This window comes from Trichoderma gamsii (genome assembly GCF_001481775.2).
Source record: "Trichoderma gamsii strain T6085 chromosome Unknown Scaffold_1.2, whole genome shotgun sequence".
In the NCBI taxonomy this organism is placed as follows: Eukaryota; Fungi; Ascomycota; class Sordariomycetes; order Hypocreales; family Hypocreaceae; genus Trichoderma; species Trichoderma gamsii.
The window spans coordinates 1,749,815-1,770,378 of record NW_020171338.1 but is presented as its reverse complement, the minus strand read 5'-3'; the positions used below and the strand labels follow the sequence as shown (position 1 = coordinate 1,770,378).

General features: G+C 51.9%; 6 protein-coding genes across 6 annotated transcripts; 5 read left to right on the top strand and 1 right to left on the bottom strand.

Annotated features, from left to right (window-relative positions):
• Positions 1–965: 965 nt before the first annotated feature.
• On the top strand, positions 966–2,300 carry TGAM01_v200533 (hypothetical protein; the record flags this gene model as incomplete). Its single annotated transcript, XM_018806101.1, has 1 exon — positions 966–2,300. One exon carries the CDS (start codon positions 966–968, stop codon positions 2,298–2,300), a length of 1,335 nt encoding a protein of 444 aa, XP_018660582.1.
• A 1,608-nt stretch (positions 2,301–3,908) lies between these two features.
• On the top strand, positions 3,909–5,681 carry TGAM01_v200532 (hypothetical protein; the record flags this gene model as incomplete). Its single annotated transcript, XM_018806102.1, has 2 exons — positions 3,909–4,592; positions 4,653–5,681. The coding sequence occupies 2 exons, from the start codon at positions 3,909–3,911 to the stop codon at positions 5,679–5,681; spliced, it is 1,713 nt and encodes a 570-aa protein (XP_018660583.1).
• A 5,574-nt stretch (positions 5,682–11,255) lies between these two features.
• Positions 11,256–13,476, top strand: TGAM01_v200530 (hypothetical protein; the record flags this gene model as incomplete). Its single annotated transcript, XM_018806103.1, has 2 exons — positions 11,256–11,758; positions 11,841–13,476. The coding sequence occupies 2 exons, from the start codon at positions 11,256–11,258 to the stop codon at positions 13,474–13,476; spliced, it is 2,139 nt and encodes a 712-aa protein (XP_018660584.1).
• A 943-nt stretch (positions 13,477–14,419) lies between these two features.
• On the bottom strand, positions 14,420–15,373 carry TGAM01_v200531 (hypothetical protein; the record flags this gene model as incomplete). Its single annotated transcript, XM_018806104.1, has 1 exon — positions 14,420–15,373. One exon carries the CDS (start codon positions 15,371–15,373, stop codon positions 14,420–14,422), a length of 954 nt encoding a protein of 317 aa, XP_018660585.1.
• Positions 15,374–16,091: 718 nt separating this feature from the next.
• On the top strand, positions 16,092–17,618 carry TGAM01_v200529 (hypothetical protein; the record flags this gene model as incomplete). Its single annotated transcript, XM_024548572.1, has 3 exons — positions 16,092–16,125; positions 16,203–16,361; positions 16,447–17,618. 3 exons carry the CDS (start codon positions 16,092–16,094, stop codon positions 17,616–17,618), a joined length of 1,365 nt encoding a protein of 454 aa, XP_024406787.1.
• Positions 17,619–18,793: 1,175 nt separating this feature from the next.
• TGAM01_v200528 (hypothetical protein) lies at positions 18,794–19,582 on the top strand (the record flags this gene model as incomplete). The annotated part of the gene is made up of 3 exons (XM_018806106.1): positions 18,794–18,931; positions 18,974–19,218; positions 19,381–19,582. 3 exons carry the CDS (start codon positions 18,794–18,796, stop codon positions 19,580–19,582), a joined length of 585 nt encoding a protein of 194 aa, XP_018660587.1.
• Positions 19,583–20,564: the final 982 nt, after the last annotated feature.

The window sequence follows — 20,564 nt, the reverse complement described above, 5'->3', positions numbered from 1 at the left end:
CTGACAAGGGCGGGTGTTAATGGCCGTTGCGCCGCCTGACTGACAGGCTTAGACAGTGGCTTGAGTGCGTGTTAGTGGCGGCTGTCGTGCGTGCGCAAGGGGAGAAAGCATGCATCTGGCGGCGGATGCTTCGTGTTTTGAGCGCCAAAGAAAGCCTTTTTGTACTCAAGATCAAATGATATCGCGCAGGTCCCAGCGAGGCCATGCATGATTTAGTGCTTGCATCTCCCTTGCCTTTTTATAGCGTCTGCCTTGGTCCCCTTGGAGCAGATAAACGCCATGCGAGCATGTGGTCTACGACTCTGTTTGTGCGATAAACCGCAGATCCGATTTCCCAGCTCCCCAAAGTAGCAGGGTTCATGTGCTTCCAGCGACTCGTAGCAGGTAGGTATCGACCTAAAAATATCCAGCACCACTGTATTGCCTTCGTACGTGGAGGAAAAGCGCCCGAGAAAGCGCCACAGTCTGAGCCTTTGCTGGGATCTACGACATCGCAGAGATGCTCCATCTATACAACGGTTCCATTATGTGATAAATCCTCCGGGTATGCATGCGAGCTACGCAGACGCGGCATCCGCTAGCAGGAGCTTTTCTATCTATTTGATACCTGTTAATGTTTGTCAGGATGCACTCCGTATCATGGTCTCATGTTTACTTTACCTTCTTTGGAAAGTAATTAAGTGTGCATAACGAAATCGTTGCCTAAAAAGAAACATTGAAACCTCTACCCACAGGCACTTTGAGCCGGTTCTGTTGCTGAGTCGCTACCAAAAAAGTTGTCAACTACATACTATAACACCACAACTGGTGGTCGTGCAACTGCGGCGCTACCAATTAATATGGAGCAATACTCCCACAGGCGCCATTTTAGCCCCAGAGCTGTTCCCCTCCAATCTGGCAGAGACGAGGCACGCTCTTGTGCGCAATCGAAGCTTTGCTTCCTCCACCAAGCCGCTTGAAGCAATATGGCAGCGCTACCAGACTCTCAGGCGACCGAGGAGCCATCCTACATCGATTACGAGACATTCCTCGCTCCCGACTTTGCGCCCACCGCGTTTGCCAATTCTCTCGTCCTCTCCACCAACAATCCGGACGACTCCCCGCTGGATCTGTCAACACCATTGTCGCGAGTCCTCTTTGACGCCCAGGAGATTGACTCTCATATTGATATCCTCACCACCCGCTCCTCTGTTCCTTTGCTGCAATATACCCAATCGCAGACGCAAGCCAGCAAAGCCATTGTCGCACAGCTCGAAGCCCAGATCGCAAGCCTAAATGACAGCTATAAGCAATTGGAGAAGGAGGTCATCGATAAGCATGCCGAAGCTGAGGAGATCCGCCAGGTCGCATTGCGCCTGTGGGAGACACTGAGGCTGGGGAGGTCGATGGGAAGATGCCTGCAGCTTGGAAGACAGCTTGAGGCACAGTTCTCTGAGCTGAGCAATCCCGGTGCCGGAAAAGGCGACTACGGAGCGCTCGTTCGATGCTCCTACACCATCCTCTCGCTGCGCGAAGTACTGGACAGCAAGGCGCCGGGCGAGGAAGGCCATGGCCTCGAGAGGCTCAAAGTGATCAAGAGCCTGCAGGATACCATCATCATACCGATCGAACGACGGATCAATGAGGTATCGGAGCGGCAGATTCGCGAATTTGCTACGCCAAGCAACATAACTTTTGCGCAGAGCGAGGAGGCACGATCACGATTGATATCTGCCATGTATGCACTCTATCTACTCTCGCCGACCAGCGGAACTCAGTTGGAGAAATGGACGCCGAAGCTGCTTGTACAAGCCCTCGATTCCTATGTTCGCTCTGCTCTGCAATCAAGCACCGCAGCTCTCTCACGATCCCTCGGACAGCTTCCCACGCTAGACAAGTGCCTGGTTGAAGTTGTGTCGCACTGCCAGAACATTGCTTCGCTTGAGCTGATTCTCGAGGCTACCGAGGCTCCTACCCACCCCTTGGTCCCAGATTTTGCGAAGAAGAAGCAACAGCAAACCCTCCTTCGATTGCTACTGTCTCGATTTGAAACAAACTCTTTGATTTCCTATTTTTGGCGCAGCATGGCAAGTAACATTTCCGCTCGCGTCCAGGAGATAGCCACCCGAGGAGGCATTGTTGCTCGTACACTACGAACGAATAAGAACGTCGTCGGGGACGCTATTCGACAGGCCGTCATCAGGGGGAGCCAAACGCCGAATGTGTTTTCCAGCGGTAAGAAGAAGCCCGGCGTTGAGGCAAGCTGGGACCGAGAGATTGCCGTTATGACGGGAAGCGTGTTAAACAACATAGGGCGATGATTTTCGGAGCCAAGCCCGCGTGTGTGACTTATTCTTGGCGAGGCCCATTGATTGTTCGTTTAGCGGATATCATGACATATTTTTGGTAGATTAGAATGGATCTTGCCCTCTGAATTTGGACAATGACTATGTACTTGTATAGATGGAGATGAAAAAGGTTTAAAGGCTTAAATGACGGCTGCAGAAGAGGATGAGAAAATAGCACTTTAAATAGACTTATTCTTCTTCATGACTGCACAATCCGGCTCCTTCTTCTCTACCTAAATAGAGATGTCATTTATTATAGCTTGGAAGATATTCATCAAGGTAGCTGTTGTCATTGGCATAACGCATGTGCTATACTTGTGCTCATTACTACTATTGATCAGGAGGCCCAGAGTAACTGCCCTCTGGCACAGGCACCCTGGCCGTTCTTGTGTAAATGTGCCTCGCACCATCAAGGCTCAAGTTTTCCATACAGCCGCCCTTAACAGTCAACGTCTGCGAGGATGATCCGTCTGGCAGCAGGCCCCGATGGATCAAGCGAACCCCACATGTCTTACAGAAATAACACTCCAGCGTGCGCCCTGAATCAGTCTTGCGCGTCCACATCCCGACGTGAGGCTGTAAATCCTCGGCAAAGGGGAGCATGCCCTCGACAGGGAAGACGGCCGAGACGCCAAATGCCGAGGAGGACTGTTTCTTGGCACTCCAGACAGTGGCACACGTCAACTGCGAGAGGCTTGGGGAGCACGGCCCGGAAAGACACGGCGCCGCAGTGGCAGCGGATCATGGGGTTGGCATCCATGCTTGCGGGAAAAGCGGAACCAGTCACGCTATTCTATAATTTATTACTCAGATGGAGGCGATGTGCCCTAATGTACGAGTATGTCGTAGATGAGATCAAGATGTTCAATTAGGAATGTACTTGGAGTCTGCTTTGTCGGCAGAAGGGCAGCCTCCGAATCGTAAAGGCTGGCGGAGACGTGGGCTAAAGACGCGCTATGCTTTTAAACATTTGGCGCTAAAACGCACTCTAAATCGGCCACCCAAAGCGTCTGGAGCGGATGAATCTTGACATCAAATCCAGCGATTCCCGTCAGTGACGTTTTATCCTCCGATGAGCATTTCAGTATTTTGATCCTGAGTGAATTGTTATAGACAGATCGTAGCAATTGTAAGGTATGAACAGCTACAACCAAAAAATCTCGCAAATATCGTTATACCGAAGACCCAAGACTCACTAGCACCGCTCGTCCTTGCTAGAGCCTTGACTTGACGGTGTGCGCGGCACCGCCGGCAGCCATCCATCGGCCCTTGTACCTGTAGCGAAACCCGCCATGCCCCAATTGCTCGTCTCCAATGCGCATCTTGCATTCTCTCCCACGCAAATGCTCTAGCTCTAGCTAAGCTCCCTCCCCTTTCCTTTTTCTTACCCTTTTATGCTTTGTTTTTGAATTCCACTCAGCCAGCAAACGAGGCAATCGCCGACCTAGAGACGATTCTTCGCCACTGATGACGGCATTGAGCAATAGCGGGCCCATCTCCGTAGAGAGCAGAGAGTTCTGAGCGGAAGCAACCTCAACACAATAGTCGGCGGCGCGGGTTGCTGCGATCAGAACGAACGCCATGGTCCGCTACGAAGTCTTCGACGCTCGGGACCTGCTGTCCTTCCCCGACGGCGACAACAGCACGGACACCGTCTTTGGGGGCATCCATTTCAACCTCACGACGCTCAAGCACTGGAACTACACGTACTACAGCAACGGCACCTTGTCCAACAATTCCAAGTGCTATCTGACGTATGCGCCGTACCAGCCCGTTCTGCTTTACACCAATGGAAGCTTCATCAACGCCACCAAATGCTACAGCGCCGTCGACCCAATCGGTGTCCGGGGTTACGTGGGAATTGGCTTTGCGGCCGTGTTTGGCATTGCTCTGATGCTTACGCTCACTACCCTCGCCAAGCATGGCAAGATGTATCTGCCCAAGGAGAAGCGCTTCTATCCCATAGGCCGACGCTGGCAGTGGTACTGGGGATGCTTTGTCTGCGCATGCGCGCTGGTTAGCCTATTCACGAATATCGACGTTGACCGTTACCACGTCCAGGAACTGCCAATCATCGTCACCTCTTTCTTCTGGTTCCTCATTTGTCAAGGAACAGTAGCGCTGGTATGGGAGTCGGTTAGGCATTGGGGGAGCTGGCAAGAGAGGCAATTCATCGACCCCAATCCCTTTGTATATCGAACCGACGACCGGCGATCCAAAGTCGAGTTTTATCTGCCATTATGGGTTTATTTTTGGATATGGATGGTGAGTCCCCATTTTGAAAATGGCGTTCTTGGTTTCAGTGACTTACATCATTCGCTGTAGAACTTTTTTCTTGTTGTGCCTCGCAGCTGGAAGTTTGTGGAAATGCAGCGATCACCGGAACAAACTCTGGCCAAAGCCATTCCCACAGCTACAGGAGCGCGATTCAAAGCTGGCGCATTCTGCCTAGTGATTGCTTCACTTAGCATTGTTTACTCATTGCGCCACTCCATCTATCACTATAAGCCTCGGAACCGCGGAATATTCAACCGGACGTGGGGCTTCATCAAGGCAATTCCGATGCGTTTTATCCTCACCATTCCTCTTTGCTTCGCCCTCGTTGCCTACCAGATACTTATTTCGTTTGATTGGACCTTTTCGGTTATGCGCTACGGCGGAATTGTACCTGTCATATTCGCCTGGGGCTATGGTCCCTCTCTACTCATCCTCTTTGTGCAAATTATATATGGGTTCGCGAGCCCCAACGAAGATAAAGCTCTCATTTCGCAGAGGCGACAGCGAGGTGAGGTCATCGACCAGGAGCTTGGCATCGTCAAGAAGCCAGCATGGTGGAGGCGTGTTCGAGGTGAACATCTCTACACCTTGCGAGACAAGATTACGCAAAATGTCAATGAAGTTGGAGGCAAGCGTGGGCTCAAAGCCCGGTTTGAAGACGAGGAGAGAGAGCCACCTCTGGGAGGTGATTTGGTCACCCACTCTAATAACAACACCATCGAGATGAACAATCTCTCCCACAATCCCCGAGTTGATAGGGCAGGCGTTGGAAATTTGTCATCCATTGGCGAGTCGCGTCGCTATGTGGGAAAGTCTGATCGCCGCCACAACGAGCGGATCGTTGAAGACGCTTCCGGCGTGATCTTCCCCAACAATGCGGAAGCCGAGAGACAGGCTCAGAGAGAACGGTGGATTCACGAGATATCGCAAGACGGACCTCCATCCTATAGCGATACAGATCGGGGGCGCCCTACCCGGCATGACGGGTTAAATAATGCGCAAAGAACCGACAGTACAAGCACTACCAACTCCACTGCCGCTCCGCCACAGCAAGTTAGAAGCATGCTGGATGTTTAATGACCACGTATGGACGACCAACATTGCACAATGAACCCTATTTACGAGTATTTTTGGTTATTGTTGAAAGACGACCAGAGTGATGTATGACGACAGACGAACGTCTAACGCTACGAATACGATAGATCCAAAACCGAATTATTGGGCGGGGGCTATGCGTTATTCGAACTTGGGAATGGACCCCTGAAAGATTATGTCTGTATGAAAGCCGTAGATTAGATCTCACGGAATGAAACCTTGAATCAATCACTATTGCGAGTGCTTGAACAGGGGTATGGGAGTTTACAAGACCCATATCCACGTCTACAACAGTACAGTCGAAACAAGAGCACCTATACTACAATGCGCTATCCACGCGAATGAAGCAAGGAGGCTCCACGTTCATTCAGGTTGGCAGAGATCTATACAGACCCATGTGAAAATGCGTCTAATAGGCGGCACCTGAACTCGGCAGACTCCGAGCAAATCGAGCTTTTACTGAGCAAACTAAGACAGGCTACTACCTACTACTCCATCCACACTCTGCGCCATCTGGAAACAAAGGTGTCTGTCTAATCTAGCTTTGAGCTGCTGCTATACTACTAGACATGCATGGGGCGGGATGTACCACTAGTATTACCCGCCCAAGAGTCCCCATACCATATCGGCTACGGGACCGATGGAGCTGGCATCATTTCCTCACTAAGTTGACCAGCAATGCATGTGACCCGGCAGGTGTGGTGGTATGTAAGTTTATGTAGGTAACAGGAGTAATAGATCCGGCCCAAAAGATAAGGGGCCGGTCAAGCTGTTGAAGATGAGGAGCATGCTGCCAAGGATATGGCCGGCCGATTGTCCTCGGGCATTCTCTGTACGAAGGGGGTACCTTGTGTATACTACTTGTATGTGACGGCACTTATATCAGGGTACGATCTGCCTTTCCAAGCCGCTGACGCTCCCGTTATTTCAGTATGATACTGCCTTGGGCATTTCTACTTTGAATCATTGCCCTTTTCCAGGCACTCATCGGTCTGGCGTGCGACGGTAAGCGGGCACTGCTTATGGCACAACTGCTGGAAGGAGGCGGAATTAGAGTGATGGGTGCCACAAGTGAGCTTCGTCTATCTCGGTACTCTGTGAATACTGCAGTTACATGGTACCTCGAGCTTCGTTGAGAATGTTCATGCTCATGCAGTGGCTCTACTGCATGTTTCCCTCTCGGGTTAGGACATGTCATAGTAGCACCAAAAGTTTTTTATGTAGGGAACTGTTCCATACGCTCGGTCGAGATCCTTGCCATTACTATAAACAGACATGGCTCTCTGTTACTAAGCACATTGACATTGAACCTATTAGACGGAGTCGGAGGAAATGGAACGACTCGCAATCTAAGCTAGGGCGCTACTCGAGTATCTAGCATCGAGCGTGTTGGTTGTGTATACTACAAGTAGGTGTCTGTTACGGAGTAAGCCGGTAGGAGTAACGGGCGAAATATATTGCCAGGCTACTGGATTTTGTGGGGTTTTGAGGCCGTAACATGGAACGAGAAGGGGGTGGTTGGGCCGCTGAGGCTCTTTGAGACAGCCATGTGAGCGCCTACCTGCACGATGCAGCTCTGTTGATTCATATCGGAACTATACCGTTTATATCGGTGTTGGCCAAGGGAGAAGGAGTCTAAAAAGGCCTGCTTAACGCCCACCTACCATATTCAACTGCCGTATTTCTGTGCTCGTTTCAAACATCAAAGCAGATGAGGAAGCTCGCGGTACATATGTACCTTGGACTGCTCAGCTTTGTTTCGCGAGTGCAACTTAAAAAAGGGCAACTCGCGCATTCAAAATGGGCTTGAAAGTCGATATATCACTTGCATTTCTATAATTGTGGGTACCTGAAGCGTTAATGTTGCGTTTAGGCGCCCACGACTAGGCAGTTGTTAGCGCCTTGGTGCGTGGGTGGCAGGCATCGAGCAGGTGTGGAGTCTTGGCGGCACTGCTAAAGTTTACACTACGAGCGAGAGGCCACTTTTTTTTCTTCTTTCTTGGGCCTCTTGGATGCAATCAGAATATATGGGATTGATATTTGAGGCACAAGTCTTGGATCCTGCGGTAGGCATGGGGCAGGGTACGGTACGGCAGCAGTGACTTGGACAACCTTGTGGCGCCATCTGCCTGTGCTGTATATTGTGTCTACACCACCACAATATACACCACCGTCAAGGCACGATGCTAGTCATACCGCTGCAGCTTGGTGCTGCTGAGTGAGTTGGGCGGCAATAAATCATGGGCCCATTCCCCCCTCTGAAACAGATTGCTCTACCGCTCGCTAGTACCTTGTATAGAATCATTCCATGAATGTGTAGAATCCATGGATTGCATGTGAAGAAGCGGTGTTGTGCATCTTGACGAAAGTAGATGGTAGTGAGCACAGCATATAACGCTTTGACGCATCACCGACATCAAATCCCAGCTGCCAGCGGCTTCTACTGCAAACAGACGTCTCTCCCGGCCATGCTCGGCTCAAATTTCGTCATGCTCTCGTCGTGTCGTGTCTTGTCGTCCGTCTCTTGTCCCTGTCTCTCTTTTTATCTCTTTTTATCTCTTTTTATCTCTTTTTATCTCTCGGCCTCGCGCTTAGACTCAGACTCAGACTCAGACTCGACTCAGGCCCAGGCCCTGAGAAACGGGCGTCCGCTAGCCACGCGTTGGTCCCACGCCATCGTCGAGCAAAAAGAGGCTTGCCCACTGGATTGCCGTGGATGTACCTGGGCCGCGCACGCTAAGGTGCGCAGATGACCTGTACCTTACGTCGGCCCCTCTTTACTACGTCAGTAACGCTCGCTAGCAGGGTCAGGTATCCTTGCCAGTCATGCCTAGTGTCGAGGTACATCTTTTTTTAGGCGCCCGCGCCGCACAGTCGCCAGCGAGCTCGCTGACTTCAATGCTTGGGCAACCCGCCGGCCAGCAAAAGGCGAAACTTTGTGGTGGCATGCCAGCTATCGACTGTCGAAGTTTCTTTTCTTCTCTTAATCAGTTGCCCTACCCCTTTGGCATTACGGCTGCTAATGTTTCCCCGCGCGTGGAGCTTATTGAGGCGGAAAAAGTAACAGAGCCTACTGCATCTGAGTTTTGCTGTCGCCGTCCCGCCCTCTCCGGTGGCTCCCCCTCCCCCGTCGTGTCGAGCTGGCTGTGACGCTGCCCGCTTTGCCTCGTCATGCTGCCTTTTGGTGCGTTTCAAGCACCAGCCAGCGCTCGTATCAGTCCAGCCCAGAGTCAGCAGCTTCCAGCACCCTTCGGTTTATTATTCCTTTCTTTCCTCCCTTGGCCGCAAAAAGCACGCATTGGTACGACTTGCGCCGGGCCAGGGATGTATACAAGGGCAAAAGGGTGTCACATGAATGCATATTCTGTGCTGTCCGCCAGTAGCGCGCTGCGATCTGGCCTTGCGGTCTTCCGCCTCATACATTGGATTCCGTCCTTCCCGAAGAGGAGAGACGAAGCCAAAAAAGCCAAGCCCCTACCTTTACCTAAAGGACAGGAGAACGTGTACGAGTTTCTCAGGGTGGTAGGTTCAGCACAAGCTGATAAAATGGAACCTTGCCACGGCTGATGGGCGGGTATCTCAAAGGTAGAGGCTACTGCTGCTCTGACATCTGCAATCATCTCAACTGCTATTTGTTAGTCATTGCATATGCCAATTTCAATGGCAGTCTGAAGCCGGCAAGGGACCTGCCGCAGTAGTATTACTGGTAGTCAGGCCCCTGCGGCAAAAACTGGAGGTGATCATCGTAATCGTGCACACAAAAAGCACTGCCCGAGTCTGCCCGCAGCTGCTGTCGAAATGTCCCGTTTTGTCCAGGCACATTCGGCCAGCGTGTGATTTCCTGCCGAGCACTAACGATGCTCCATGCTCTGCTGCTGCTGGCTTACTCGTACCTAAGGTAGGCAAACAGGTCGAGCCTTTCTGCGCAACCAGCAGGTACCCGCTACGCACCGCATACTTGTCCAACCAGCACAGCTCCATAAAACGGGCGCCCATCGCTACGAGGAGGTTTGGTTGGCGCCGCTGCCCTGCCAATCCGGATCCGGACTCCACCCGTGGGAGGCGCCGTCTGGGGGAGAAGGAAGACGCAGAAGAGAAGAAGCGACAGGACAGGCCAGGACAGGCTGCAACAACATCGCCACACACGCTGCCCCTTGCGTGGTGGACGACTTCGCCTTTGCGCCGCCTTGGGCTTGCTGAACTCTGTGCCGCCGTAGGGGCCGACAGTGCTGCAACTCGCTCGCTCGCTAGCCAGAGCCAGCACTAGGCCAACCCAGGCACACATCGTTGTGTCACCGATCGCAGGGTCCGGCAGCCCCCCTGCTTGGGCTCGTCGATGCTGCTGTTGCTGCTTCGCTCAGCTGCGCTGCGTCTTTGAGTTTCCGATTCTGATCCAGGCGATCGTCCAATGGCACGGCCTCAGCGCAGGCCTTAGGTTGGCCACCGTTGCTGCTAGCGGGGAGCAGACAGGCATGCCCAGCGCTAGATCCTTGGAGCGTCTTTTGCCCGCCCACCACCATCACACTCCACCTCGCACTACGACAAGGACATGCACACTTTTTCTTTTTGATGCTATACAAGTAGGCAGTAGTCTACTCTGCCTTAGACGTCTAGACTAGCATTCCACCTACTAGTACTACTGTATTTCCTGCGCTGCATCCGCAATCAGTCAACCAGTCAACTGGCGCTCCGGCCTTGGGCAGCGCCTCAGTGCTCCTCGTACCTAGTCGCACGGCACTAACCCACGACACAGTTCCTTAGCTGGACCGCTAGCCGACTCTTCCAGCTGGACGGTGCTAGTGTAGCGCCTCTCTGACCTCTGCCAGCAGCCCAGGCCAGGTACCTGCTGTGCAGGCCCGACAGACACCTGCCAGCCTCCCGTACCTGGAACGCAGCGCCGTCTTACACAAGCACCCATTCCCTTCCCTTCGCATTCACACACCCATTCCCACGCCATCCTCAAGCTTTGGCTGCGTTTTGCCTTTTGCCCTTCTGCTCCAGGCTGCCAAAGCTACAACCCACAAGCTTTCTGGCCAGTCTCCCTTGCAACCTTAGCTGGCCCCTTGTCCTTCCTGACCTTCCGCCTCCGCCTCCCTTGCTGACCTCAAACAAACCACCCCCACCACCTTTTTTTCCCCTCCCCCTCGGCCCTACTTCAGCCTTCTGCCCATGACCTTGGCTCTCCGCAGCATCTTGCAACTCCAAACCTCTCCAACCACCAACACCATCCTGTGTCGATTCCTCCCGACCCGGATCGATCTTTATGCTCGCTACAGCCCAGATCATCCGCCAAGCTGCCATCACGTCCGGATTCTCCCTCGCCGGATGCTGGTCGCCGCTTCACCAACCTCGCTTTGCCTCTCTGCCCTGACGGTACCCGCAGAAAACTCCATAGCCCGGCCTCTTGCGTAATCCGTCTGTGTTGGATCGCCTCCTCCTGCAACCTCCCCTCCTCCCAGTATCAAGGCACGGCACGGCACCGCGGACGAGTTTGCACATCTGCCGGCGCTCTGTGACCATCATCGACATCCCTTGGACGCCCTCGCTGCGCCCATCATGGCGGCTGCCTTTCGCCCCGTCAACACCCCTCTCGCAGCGGAAATTTCCAAGCAAGACATCATCATGTCTCCGAGGAACTCATCTCCCCGGCCCAGCACGGCGCCGCAGGCACAGCTGCAGCCTTCACATCCCTCCGACGATGGCAAGACGCCTACGAGAGCCACCTTTAGCAGCATCAACATGAGCCAGAGACCCCTGCCAACAAGCCCGTTTGCTCAAGCGGCATCAGCCTCCTCCGAATCCACCGAGAATGGCCTGCACCGAAATGACTCTCAGCACTCTACGAGGTCGCCCAAGCGAGATTCGCTGGATGTAGACATGGACGAATCCGATGGAGAGAATGGAACTATCGATGATGGCGCCGGCTCCGACGCCGAGAGTGTAAATGCGGATGGAACAAGATCGGGCAAGAAAAAGAAGTCACAGCGGTTCTATTGCACTGATTATCCACCTTGCAACCTAAGCTTCACGCGTAGCGAGCACTTAGCAAGGCACATTCGGTAAGATCATTTATGCCCAAAATCTATTATTCCCTTTTTTTTTTCTTAATCAGATTAAAAGTTTGGCTAATGATTTTGACAGAAAGCATACTGGCGAGCGCCCCTTCCAGTGCCACTGTTCCAGGCGATTTTCACGATTGGACAATCTGAGGCAGCATGCCCAGACCGTTCACGTCAATGAAGATATTCCGATCGACTCTCTTGCGGCTACTGGATCGAGATTCCAGCGCCAGATCAGGACTGATCGAGTTCGCCAAGCTGGGAACAGAGCAAGAGCCTCTACTGGGGGCAGTGCTGGCGGCCCGGTGCGAGGACATTCCAAGTCTCTTTCGACCTCGAGCATCTCCAGCATCACATCCGTGGGATCGGCCTATAGCGCCCAGAACGACCCTCGGCGGCGCCCGCCCCCGCTTGTTATGGCTGTTGATCCCCGCTCAAGGCTTTCGCTCGAATCCTATCGCAGTAGCACCGACAGCACCTTTTCTTACCGACCTCAGTCTCCAGGCGATTATAGCACGCCCACGTCTGCCACCTTCTCAACGGCTCAGAGCAGCCCACGATGGAGCGCCGGCGTTTCTCCGTCATCTTCACACTCTCGATCCCAAAGCATGTATTCTATGGGTACGCGGACTCCTGGCCGCCGGCTGAGCGTTCCTTCGGGCACCACTCCCTTCCAGTTTGGTCAGGTTCAGATGCCGGGCCGCGGCCCGGGGCCGATGCTTGTCAACAGCTCCAACGCCGGCGCCCTCTCGTCTCCGAATGCAAACCTGGTTTCTTCGCCGACCATGTCGACATCTGGATTTCCGGGCCGTAGGGACTCGGTGGCGAGCAGCACCGGCGACGACTCATGGCGACGGCGAACCTGGCATCCTGATAGCCGCAGCTTTAGCGGCACTGCCCAGTTGAATGCTGTCCTCAGCCAATCAGTGCGGCCAAACCCTCCGCCGCCTATTGCAAATCCCAGCAACCCTCAGTCCACGCTTCGCCTCCCTGGTATTGAGTCTTTTGATCCTCTCCCTCGGACAGGTACTCCACCAAGGCGCAATGGATCACCAATGACTGTCGACTCCGAACTTGCCCACCGACCTCCTGTCATGGAGGCTATTGACGAGAGGCGAAACCTCAACATGTACGACGTTAGCCTTCAGCGTGGCCTTGGCCGTCTTGATATAGGACACAAGACTCCCCCTCGTGACAGTGCGGGAATGTGGGCGTCCGAGGTCCACAAAGCGGTTCAAAACCAAATGGAACATGCACGTATGAACCAGCCGACTGTGCGATTCGAAGAACAGCCGCGACCAAGCCACCAAGTGCCACCACCAGCCGCGCCGAGTAGGTCCTTTCACCAGCATACCATGTCGGCTCCCGCCCTAGCTTCGGTCAGAGAAGGCAAGGGACACGGCTGGTATCAAGGACCCCCTGCAGCTGATGCGCGAAACCCTCATGTCGAGCGAATGGTTCATCCCAACTTCACGGGCTTTGCTGGATTTCCGGCACGGGAACAAGCTCAAGAGCAGCGACAGCCACAAGTTCATTACCACCAGCAACCGCCACCACCGCCTCAGCAGCAGCCGCAGCATCAGCAGCAGCAATCCCATTATCAACAGCAACGCCAACAGCAACAAGATCGCTCCAACAACCCCGATTCGTTGAGGCGCCTTGAGGCCTTGGTAGCCGTTGCCACTAGCGAGGGCTCCAACACTGCCGCCGCCTATTAAGTCGGCTGCTTTGTGTTTTCTATCTGATGATGTTGATGATATTCCTTTAAACATATTTATCTGTCTCTGGAGAGAAGGATTGTTGAGTTATGATGATGTAAGTCGCCGCTGGCTACTGTGCACTTTGATTATCATCCATCACTCACTCTCTGCTCAAGCATTGACTTGTTATTTCTCTTTGCCGCCGTGTTTTCCAAATTACGAATGACCCATGATGGAACTTGGGCTGCAGTATACAGCATGCTATTTGATTTTTGTTCCCCCTCCCCCCCGCCTTTTTTTTTTTCAGTTTCTTACTCAATACCGCCACTCTCTCGTCTTGTCTCAGTTTCTTGCAGTTTCTCTTTGGGGGGCGTTTATCTGCGAATTTGTGGCGAATATGGCTGGATTCCTTTTTCCTCCTTATCAAGGGAGGAACTTTGCTCAACGATATGATATCTTTTGTCTGTTTACGAAATGGATTGGATAAGGCGTCTATGCGCAGCCAACGCCAACTGAGTTGCACTTGCGAATCTGACTGGGAGGCAATAAGTCTTCACAACGCTAGGCTACGGCCACATCAACACCAGTGGATCTGGGTTTGACGAATTGATACCCTTTAGCTTTGACTGGGTTTGGAACAGTGCCGCATCCGTTTTTTCTTACAATACTTTCTTTTTGTATTGTCGTCCTCTTAGTGATTGATACTCGGTGTCTTTGGATAGTCGTAACTGTGTCTAGATTCAATGCATGCTAGGTGTACTGGAGATCAACTCAAATTTGTTACATGACAGAAATTACACAGCGCTTGTGAGGTGGTGATAGTGCAGATACCCGAGTAAGAAGATGCTAAGAATACCATTGTACTTGCAGTCATTCCGCCCTTGATCAGCTTCTATTATACAAGCCGGTGTTACCAGACAAAAGTTCATTACGATTGACACCCGCCACGTCGGCTTCCAAATCATTGTTTACCTCCTTTATAGAGATTCTCGATAGTAACATCAAATTCCTCTGGTCGACGCCCCAGCAACTGCTCCAAAGAAGACGATACATACGATGTCTCTCCAGCACGAATGGCATCCCACGCAGTTGCCCAAGTCTGCGCAAGAGGACTGCTGCCAAATTTTGCAGTTACTTGCGGCTGCGTGGCATACTCATCCACAGTAACCTCTTGAATTTGTAAATCTCTCCCAGCCACCGTGGAGAGGAGTTTGACGGTATCGGCAAGAGACCATTCACGAGGCCCGGTCAGGGCTACAAGCCTGTTCTTCCAAGAGAAAGCGCCTGGATTCTGAGCGTACTGAGCAATAAGATTTGCCGAGGCTTCGCCCAGCTCATCTCGCTTGGCCCAGCTTATACCAGGCCCGGAGCCATCGTGGGGAATACGAATCTCAGTGGTCGTCGGGTCGTTGAGATCCAAGAAGGCGGTATAAATGGGGAACGACTCATGGTAGAGGCCCTCACGGATGGAAGTCCAGGAGAAGCCAGGATCCTTGGCAGCTAGTTTGCGCAGATGTGCCTCCGAGTCGAGGTGGGCGCCCATGACCTCTGCCAGCGTGGAGTCCTTGTCCGGCAGGGCAAAGGCGAGGGACGAGTAGAAGATGTGCTTGACGCCTGCTCTGTGGGCAGCATCCAGGGCCGGAATCTGCAGTGATGTGCGATATTCGTGGACATGGCTGGGGTAGGATATGAGGAACAGGACGTCGATGTCTTTGAAGGCGGCTTCGAGCTCGGTGGGCGATGCCTCGTAAGAAGCCTGACGGAGCTGGACGCCCTGGTCTTTGTAAATTTGGGGCGTCTTGTCTGGATGGCGGCTGATGAGGACGGTGTTGGAGGGGGACACCTTGTTGAGGAGATGGGTGTAAGTGCTGCCGCCGAGGCCGCCTGAGGCGGGGAAGATGCCGATGGTTGGCATGGTTTTGATTTGGCTTGAGTGGTTAGTACTGAATAGCTGTGTTTTAAGTTATTGGAGAGAGTATAATGATTTGATGCTTTTCTGCTCTATATAACCTACCAAGTATCAGGATGCTATTATAAATTGGATATGCTTTTATAATTTACTCCGTTCACTTCATCGGATTTAATCATTGTGGAGCTGACTCTCTGATGAACTCCATTGGTTGAAAGCACAATGACGTATGGATATATCGGGATTTAGTAATTTTTTGTTTACGATAAGATAAAAGGGCATGCTACTGCAATAGTATCATAGCAGGGATAGAGGTGAGTGTTGTAACAGGCATTAGCTGCTATAATTTGTTTCTAGACTATCAAGTACTAAAACATTCCCCCCTGGATCTAATTATAGGTATGGCAGATACTTAGCTAGGAACTTGTTTCAGTGGCTCGCAGATGCCTCCGGAGCTCGCGGACGTAAACGCGTCTGTTTCAGCCCCTCCAGCCGAGGATTAGGCGCGAAGGGGCCTCCATGTGGCCGATTAACTTCAACTTCCATTGAACCCATCTGGCTTTGATTATTCATTCCTCTTTTCGACTGTTTGTCTCTAATTGTTCACGGAGGTTGGTTTTAGCTTTCCCGCTTATTGTCGACGTTTCCGCTCTCCAATGCTCCAGCGGGGTGTCAGTTAGAAGCATTGATTTTCCACGGTCCTATCCGAGAAAGACACCTGGATATGGATGGCCTCGCCGGCGAGGTGATGGCGAGAGGTAAGGAGGCACTCCAAACCGGCTTCCAAAAGCTGGACGTGGGCAGTAGCTGATGCGATAGGCGTTGCCCCCCATAGACGCCTGGGCGTCACTTCCATCAAACCTGCTGCGCGCCGAGCTTCAAAGACGAGCAGATGACGGCGAGAAGCCCCAATGCGGCGGACACAATTCGGGGTGGTACGACACGGCTGCGCATGTCTTTGCGCTGCTTCTGATTCTGGTCCTGAGCACACTTGGTGAGAACAACCTGTGACGATTTGAGATTGCGATAGATTGGGGATTTATAGGAACAAGTCTTACTAATGGAGTTTCTGCTGTTAGCTTGCGGCCTCCCGCTATTCTCACGGCGAGCAACGACAGGACATCGACAAAAGGAGATATTATTCTACAGCCAACATATCGGTACCGGCGTTCTCATTGCCACGGCTTTTGTCCACCTTCTCCCAACCGCCTTCTCGTCCCTGACCGACCCATGTCTACCGTACTTCTTCAGCAAGGGATACACTCCTCTACCCGGACTCATTGCCATGGTCTCCGCTCTGGTCGTCGTGGGAGTCGAGTCCTATTTGACCGCTCGAGGCGCAGGCCATTCGCATTCGCATGCGCACGATTTCTGGGACGAGAACGACGAGGCCGAGGGTGATGCGCAGGAGCTGCATTTGCCGAGAGAGGGTCTGGCTGACAGGCGGGCGCGCATGACCGGACGACGGGCAGCGGATATGGATATCTCGCTAGGCAATTTGGAGGCGTCAGAGGGCCTTATTGCCGGCGTTTCGCCTTTGCCGGAGTCGAGTCCGATGGTGCCACGGCGCAAGTCTACTGAACACGCCGACGACGACGACGATCGGGATTCGGACCTCGACTTGGATCTGGGAGAGCTTGATCCTGCCCCTGCCGGTAGCAGCGCCCAGAATGGCCAGTACTCTTCGCTTGCGAAACCCAACGGCACCTCGGGGCGCCGCCACTCCCTGGACGGGAACCAAACACAGTCGCCAGAAGAGCAGAAGCGTCGCATGCTGCAGTGCCTTTTGCTAGAGGCGGGCATCCTCTTCCACAGCGTTTTCATAGGAATGGCAATCTCTGTGGCCACGGGCCCGGCCTTTGTCGTCTTCCTGGTAGCCATCAGCTTCCACCAGTCGTTTGAGGGCATGGCGCTGGGAAGCCGAATCGCGGCCATCCAGTTCCCCAAGGGATCCATTCGTCCTTGGCTGATGGTCCTCGCCTACGGGACTACCACTCCCATCGGCCAGGCCATTGGCCTCGTTCTGCAGAAGAAGTGGGATCCGAGCAGCGCCACGGGTCTTGTGGTCGTGGGCACTACCAATGCCATCTCCTCGGGCCTGCTGGTGTATGCCGGCCTGGTGCAGTTGCTGGCGGAAGACTTCTTGACGGAGAAGAGCTATCGCATTTTGAAGGGCAAGAGACGCTTGCAAGCCTACTTTTCGGTCGTGGCGGGCGCAGCGCTCATGGCGGCAGTGGGAGCGTTTGCTTGAAAGACCTTGGGTAGCGGCATGATTTTGATTCATGTGTATATGCTTCTGCCAGAACAATATCGAGGAGGGTGGTTTCTCTTCCGTACTTATGTTACGGCGAACATAAATTGGTCTTTTTTTTTTCTACTCCTTATTTTGTGAATCGAGTTTCTATAAAATGTGTATACTATTTTACCGTGTTTGGGCGCTGATGGAAAAGGATGGGCAAGCTTTTCATATAGACTCTATTGTTTTCTCTCAGCATCTATCTCGTTTATTTATAGAAAGGGAATGCAGGCAAGATTTGCGTTTTGGCATTTAACTAATTCGTTCATCCACTTACTTCTCTTGTGTGTGTTTACGTCTGCTATTGTGTCTTTTGCATCACCCGGGGCTATGTCTCTGTTCCGACACGGTGAATTGGGCTTCTAATATTGCGCTTCTGTTGAGAGTGTTGAAACGCGATATTGAATACAGCAGTGATGGCGGAATCATACCTCTACGACGAACCTTCTTTGACGACCGCTTAATAGCTGCCCTGGAACAACAGGTAAACAGAAGCTCCATTGCTCTTTCTCCAAACGCTCTTTCGCGCTTGGCCAAAACAATATCAAATGTGTCAGCTATTTGAAAGTTGTATATTTCACTATGAGTGAAATAGCCAATCTAAAAACAAGACAGTTGTGATTGGGAGCATTTGTTCTTCAGAAGAGTTCCCCTGACTAACTGCCATACGAGAGAGTAACCTCCTCCCAATCAAAGATGATATTGATAGTTATATAGCCTCGAGGCAGTCACTTCTATTTCCTTAAAGTATGTTTCTACTTCGTTGTCTAGAAATACAGCGCGTTTTCAACCTCCTTATTTTCATTGGAAACAAAAAGAACATGATTGGAGAATGGGCGGTTGTTTGTCAACGCCCTCAAAGTCTTCGAGACGGCGGCGACGTTCTGGGTCGTAAGTACTTATCCCCTATATCACACATGTTGATGGCTTTTTATGAAGAGTACGTGATTTTAACTCAGTTACGTACAGCAGATATAGATGCGCTCCGGTTAAGTACGAGTACAACTACACGGTCAGAAATGGCGAGACACTGTTGGTGCGGCGAAGAGTTGGGGATTCTCGGCGTCAGCGGACTGATGATGCTTCTTCGCTTGAAATGAACGCTGCGTCTGGCCATCGGAGCCGGCATCATGAGTCAAGCAGTCGGCGAAAACACCAGAATAAGAGGCAGAGCGGGTCTAGCAGCCATCAGAGAGGCAGTCAGCAACAAAGCCGAAGTGGGAAGAGCACTGGATATGGTGGCGGAAGTCAAAGTCATCGAAGCCAGGGTAAGTGAAGCATGAAAAAGTTCTAAAGAAAACAGACTAAAGGAGATGTATGGTAAAGAGTCTAGAAGTGCAAGAGACGAAGAGTGGGAGGCTGAGCAGCGTCGAAATCAAGTCGCATTCTGGGCTAGAGAATCAACTCGAGGACACGATAGGGCAAGCTCTCAGGGAGTTGGTGGTCAGGGAAGTCAGGACGGCCAGAATCCAGATGATAGAGTTTCCTCTCTTCACGAAAATGGCGATGGGGGGGTTGATGCCAGGCCTCCACCCTCCAATGCGTCGAAAAGGAAGTAAGACAGCCGACAACGAACTTCCGTGTTCTTCTGGACTACCTCTATAAAGAGTCGACAGGAATGGTAAGACACGCCTCTGTTGGAATGTCGGTGAGATGTCACAATCGCCAAGTTACAGGACAAAACTTGCATCGGTATGGAGGCTAACGCAGTAACCAGATACAAGCGTACGCGTGAAGATGCCGAAGTCGCACAAGTTTCGTGCCACAAGAAAGAGACTAGAAGCGACGTAGAACACAGAAAGGCTGCTGTTCTTTTCAGAGCCACGAGCAGAAGACAACATGCCGAAGACACAAGGCTTGGCTACCAAAGCGAGGATGGCCTGATTCGATCTTTTTTTGCTTCATTCGATGGCTTCTAAGATATAATTGTGATTGACGGAAGGCTTTTTGGGCGGGAAAACGGTCACACAGAGTTTCGGACGATGGATGGCATGGGCACATGAGCGATTGTTAGACTGTATGGGTAACATGACAATAGCGGGTTGAATGGATGATGGCAGTTATTCATAAAAAAAGAGAAGCTCGGCAGCTCGTGGCATTGCTGAATAGCCGAACATGATGCACGCAATCAGGAGACTCTATCTTTGATTCACGGAGATGGATATGAAGGCATCGACGAGTAACGAGCACACGAAGAGTAGTGAATTTGAGTCTTTAATAGCCATAATGATGCCGTAGAGTGATACTTTCCCTTGGCCACGATGAATCAATCGTAAGGTACATGATGCTCCATGAAGCAGTCAATTACAGCCACAATGTACCTTATATATACACCAAGACTAACTGCGCCTCTATGCACGTGTATCATGAGATCGCATAGAAAGATAAAGGAGGCACAGTCAATAGAGCAGGCCGCAGAAGCTGCGGAACAAAGAAGCAAATTAAAGTCTTGGCCCTTTTTTCTGGGTTTAATGTTGCTATCATGATTATCGGCATTGGTAATGCGGTATCGGCCATGACAGCTGCCAGTGGCAGGCAGAGTGGCACAATGAATAGAACAACAATTGCTGCATTGTTTGTTTGTTTGTCTTTTTGTTTGTCGTCCGACTTTGATCCTTATTTTATTTTATCTCTTCTTTTCTTCTTCTCGCGTGACTAACCGATCATATTGGAAAATCCAGCTAACGAACGAGGGCAAGACGGCGGAAGAATTACTCCTTTGACATACACCATCGAGGTGGTTTCCTCCAGCAACTTGAGAGCATTCATCATCTCTTCCCACTGTGCACCTTGTCTTTCTTTTTCTCTCCAAATCTACTTGTACTTGAAATGGGCTGCTGCTTCTCCAGCCAGGCATCAAATGCCAGTTCCCGCCATGACGAGCAGGGGCAGCATACGGCT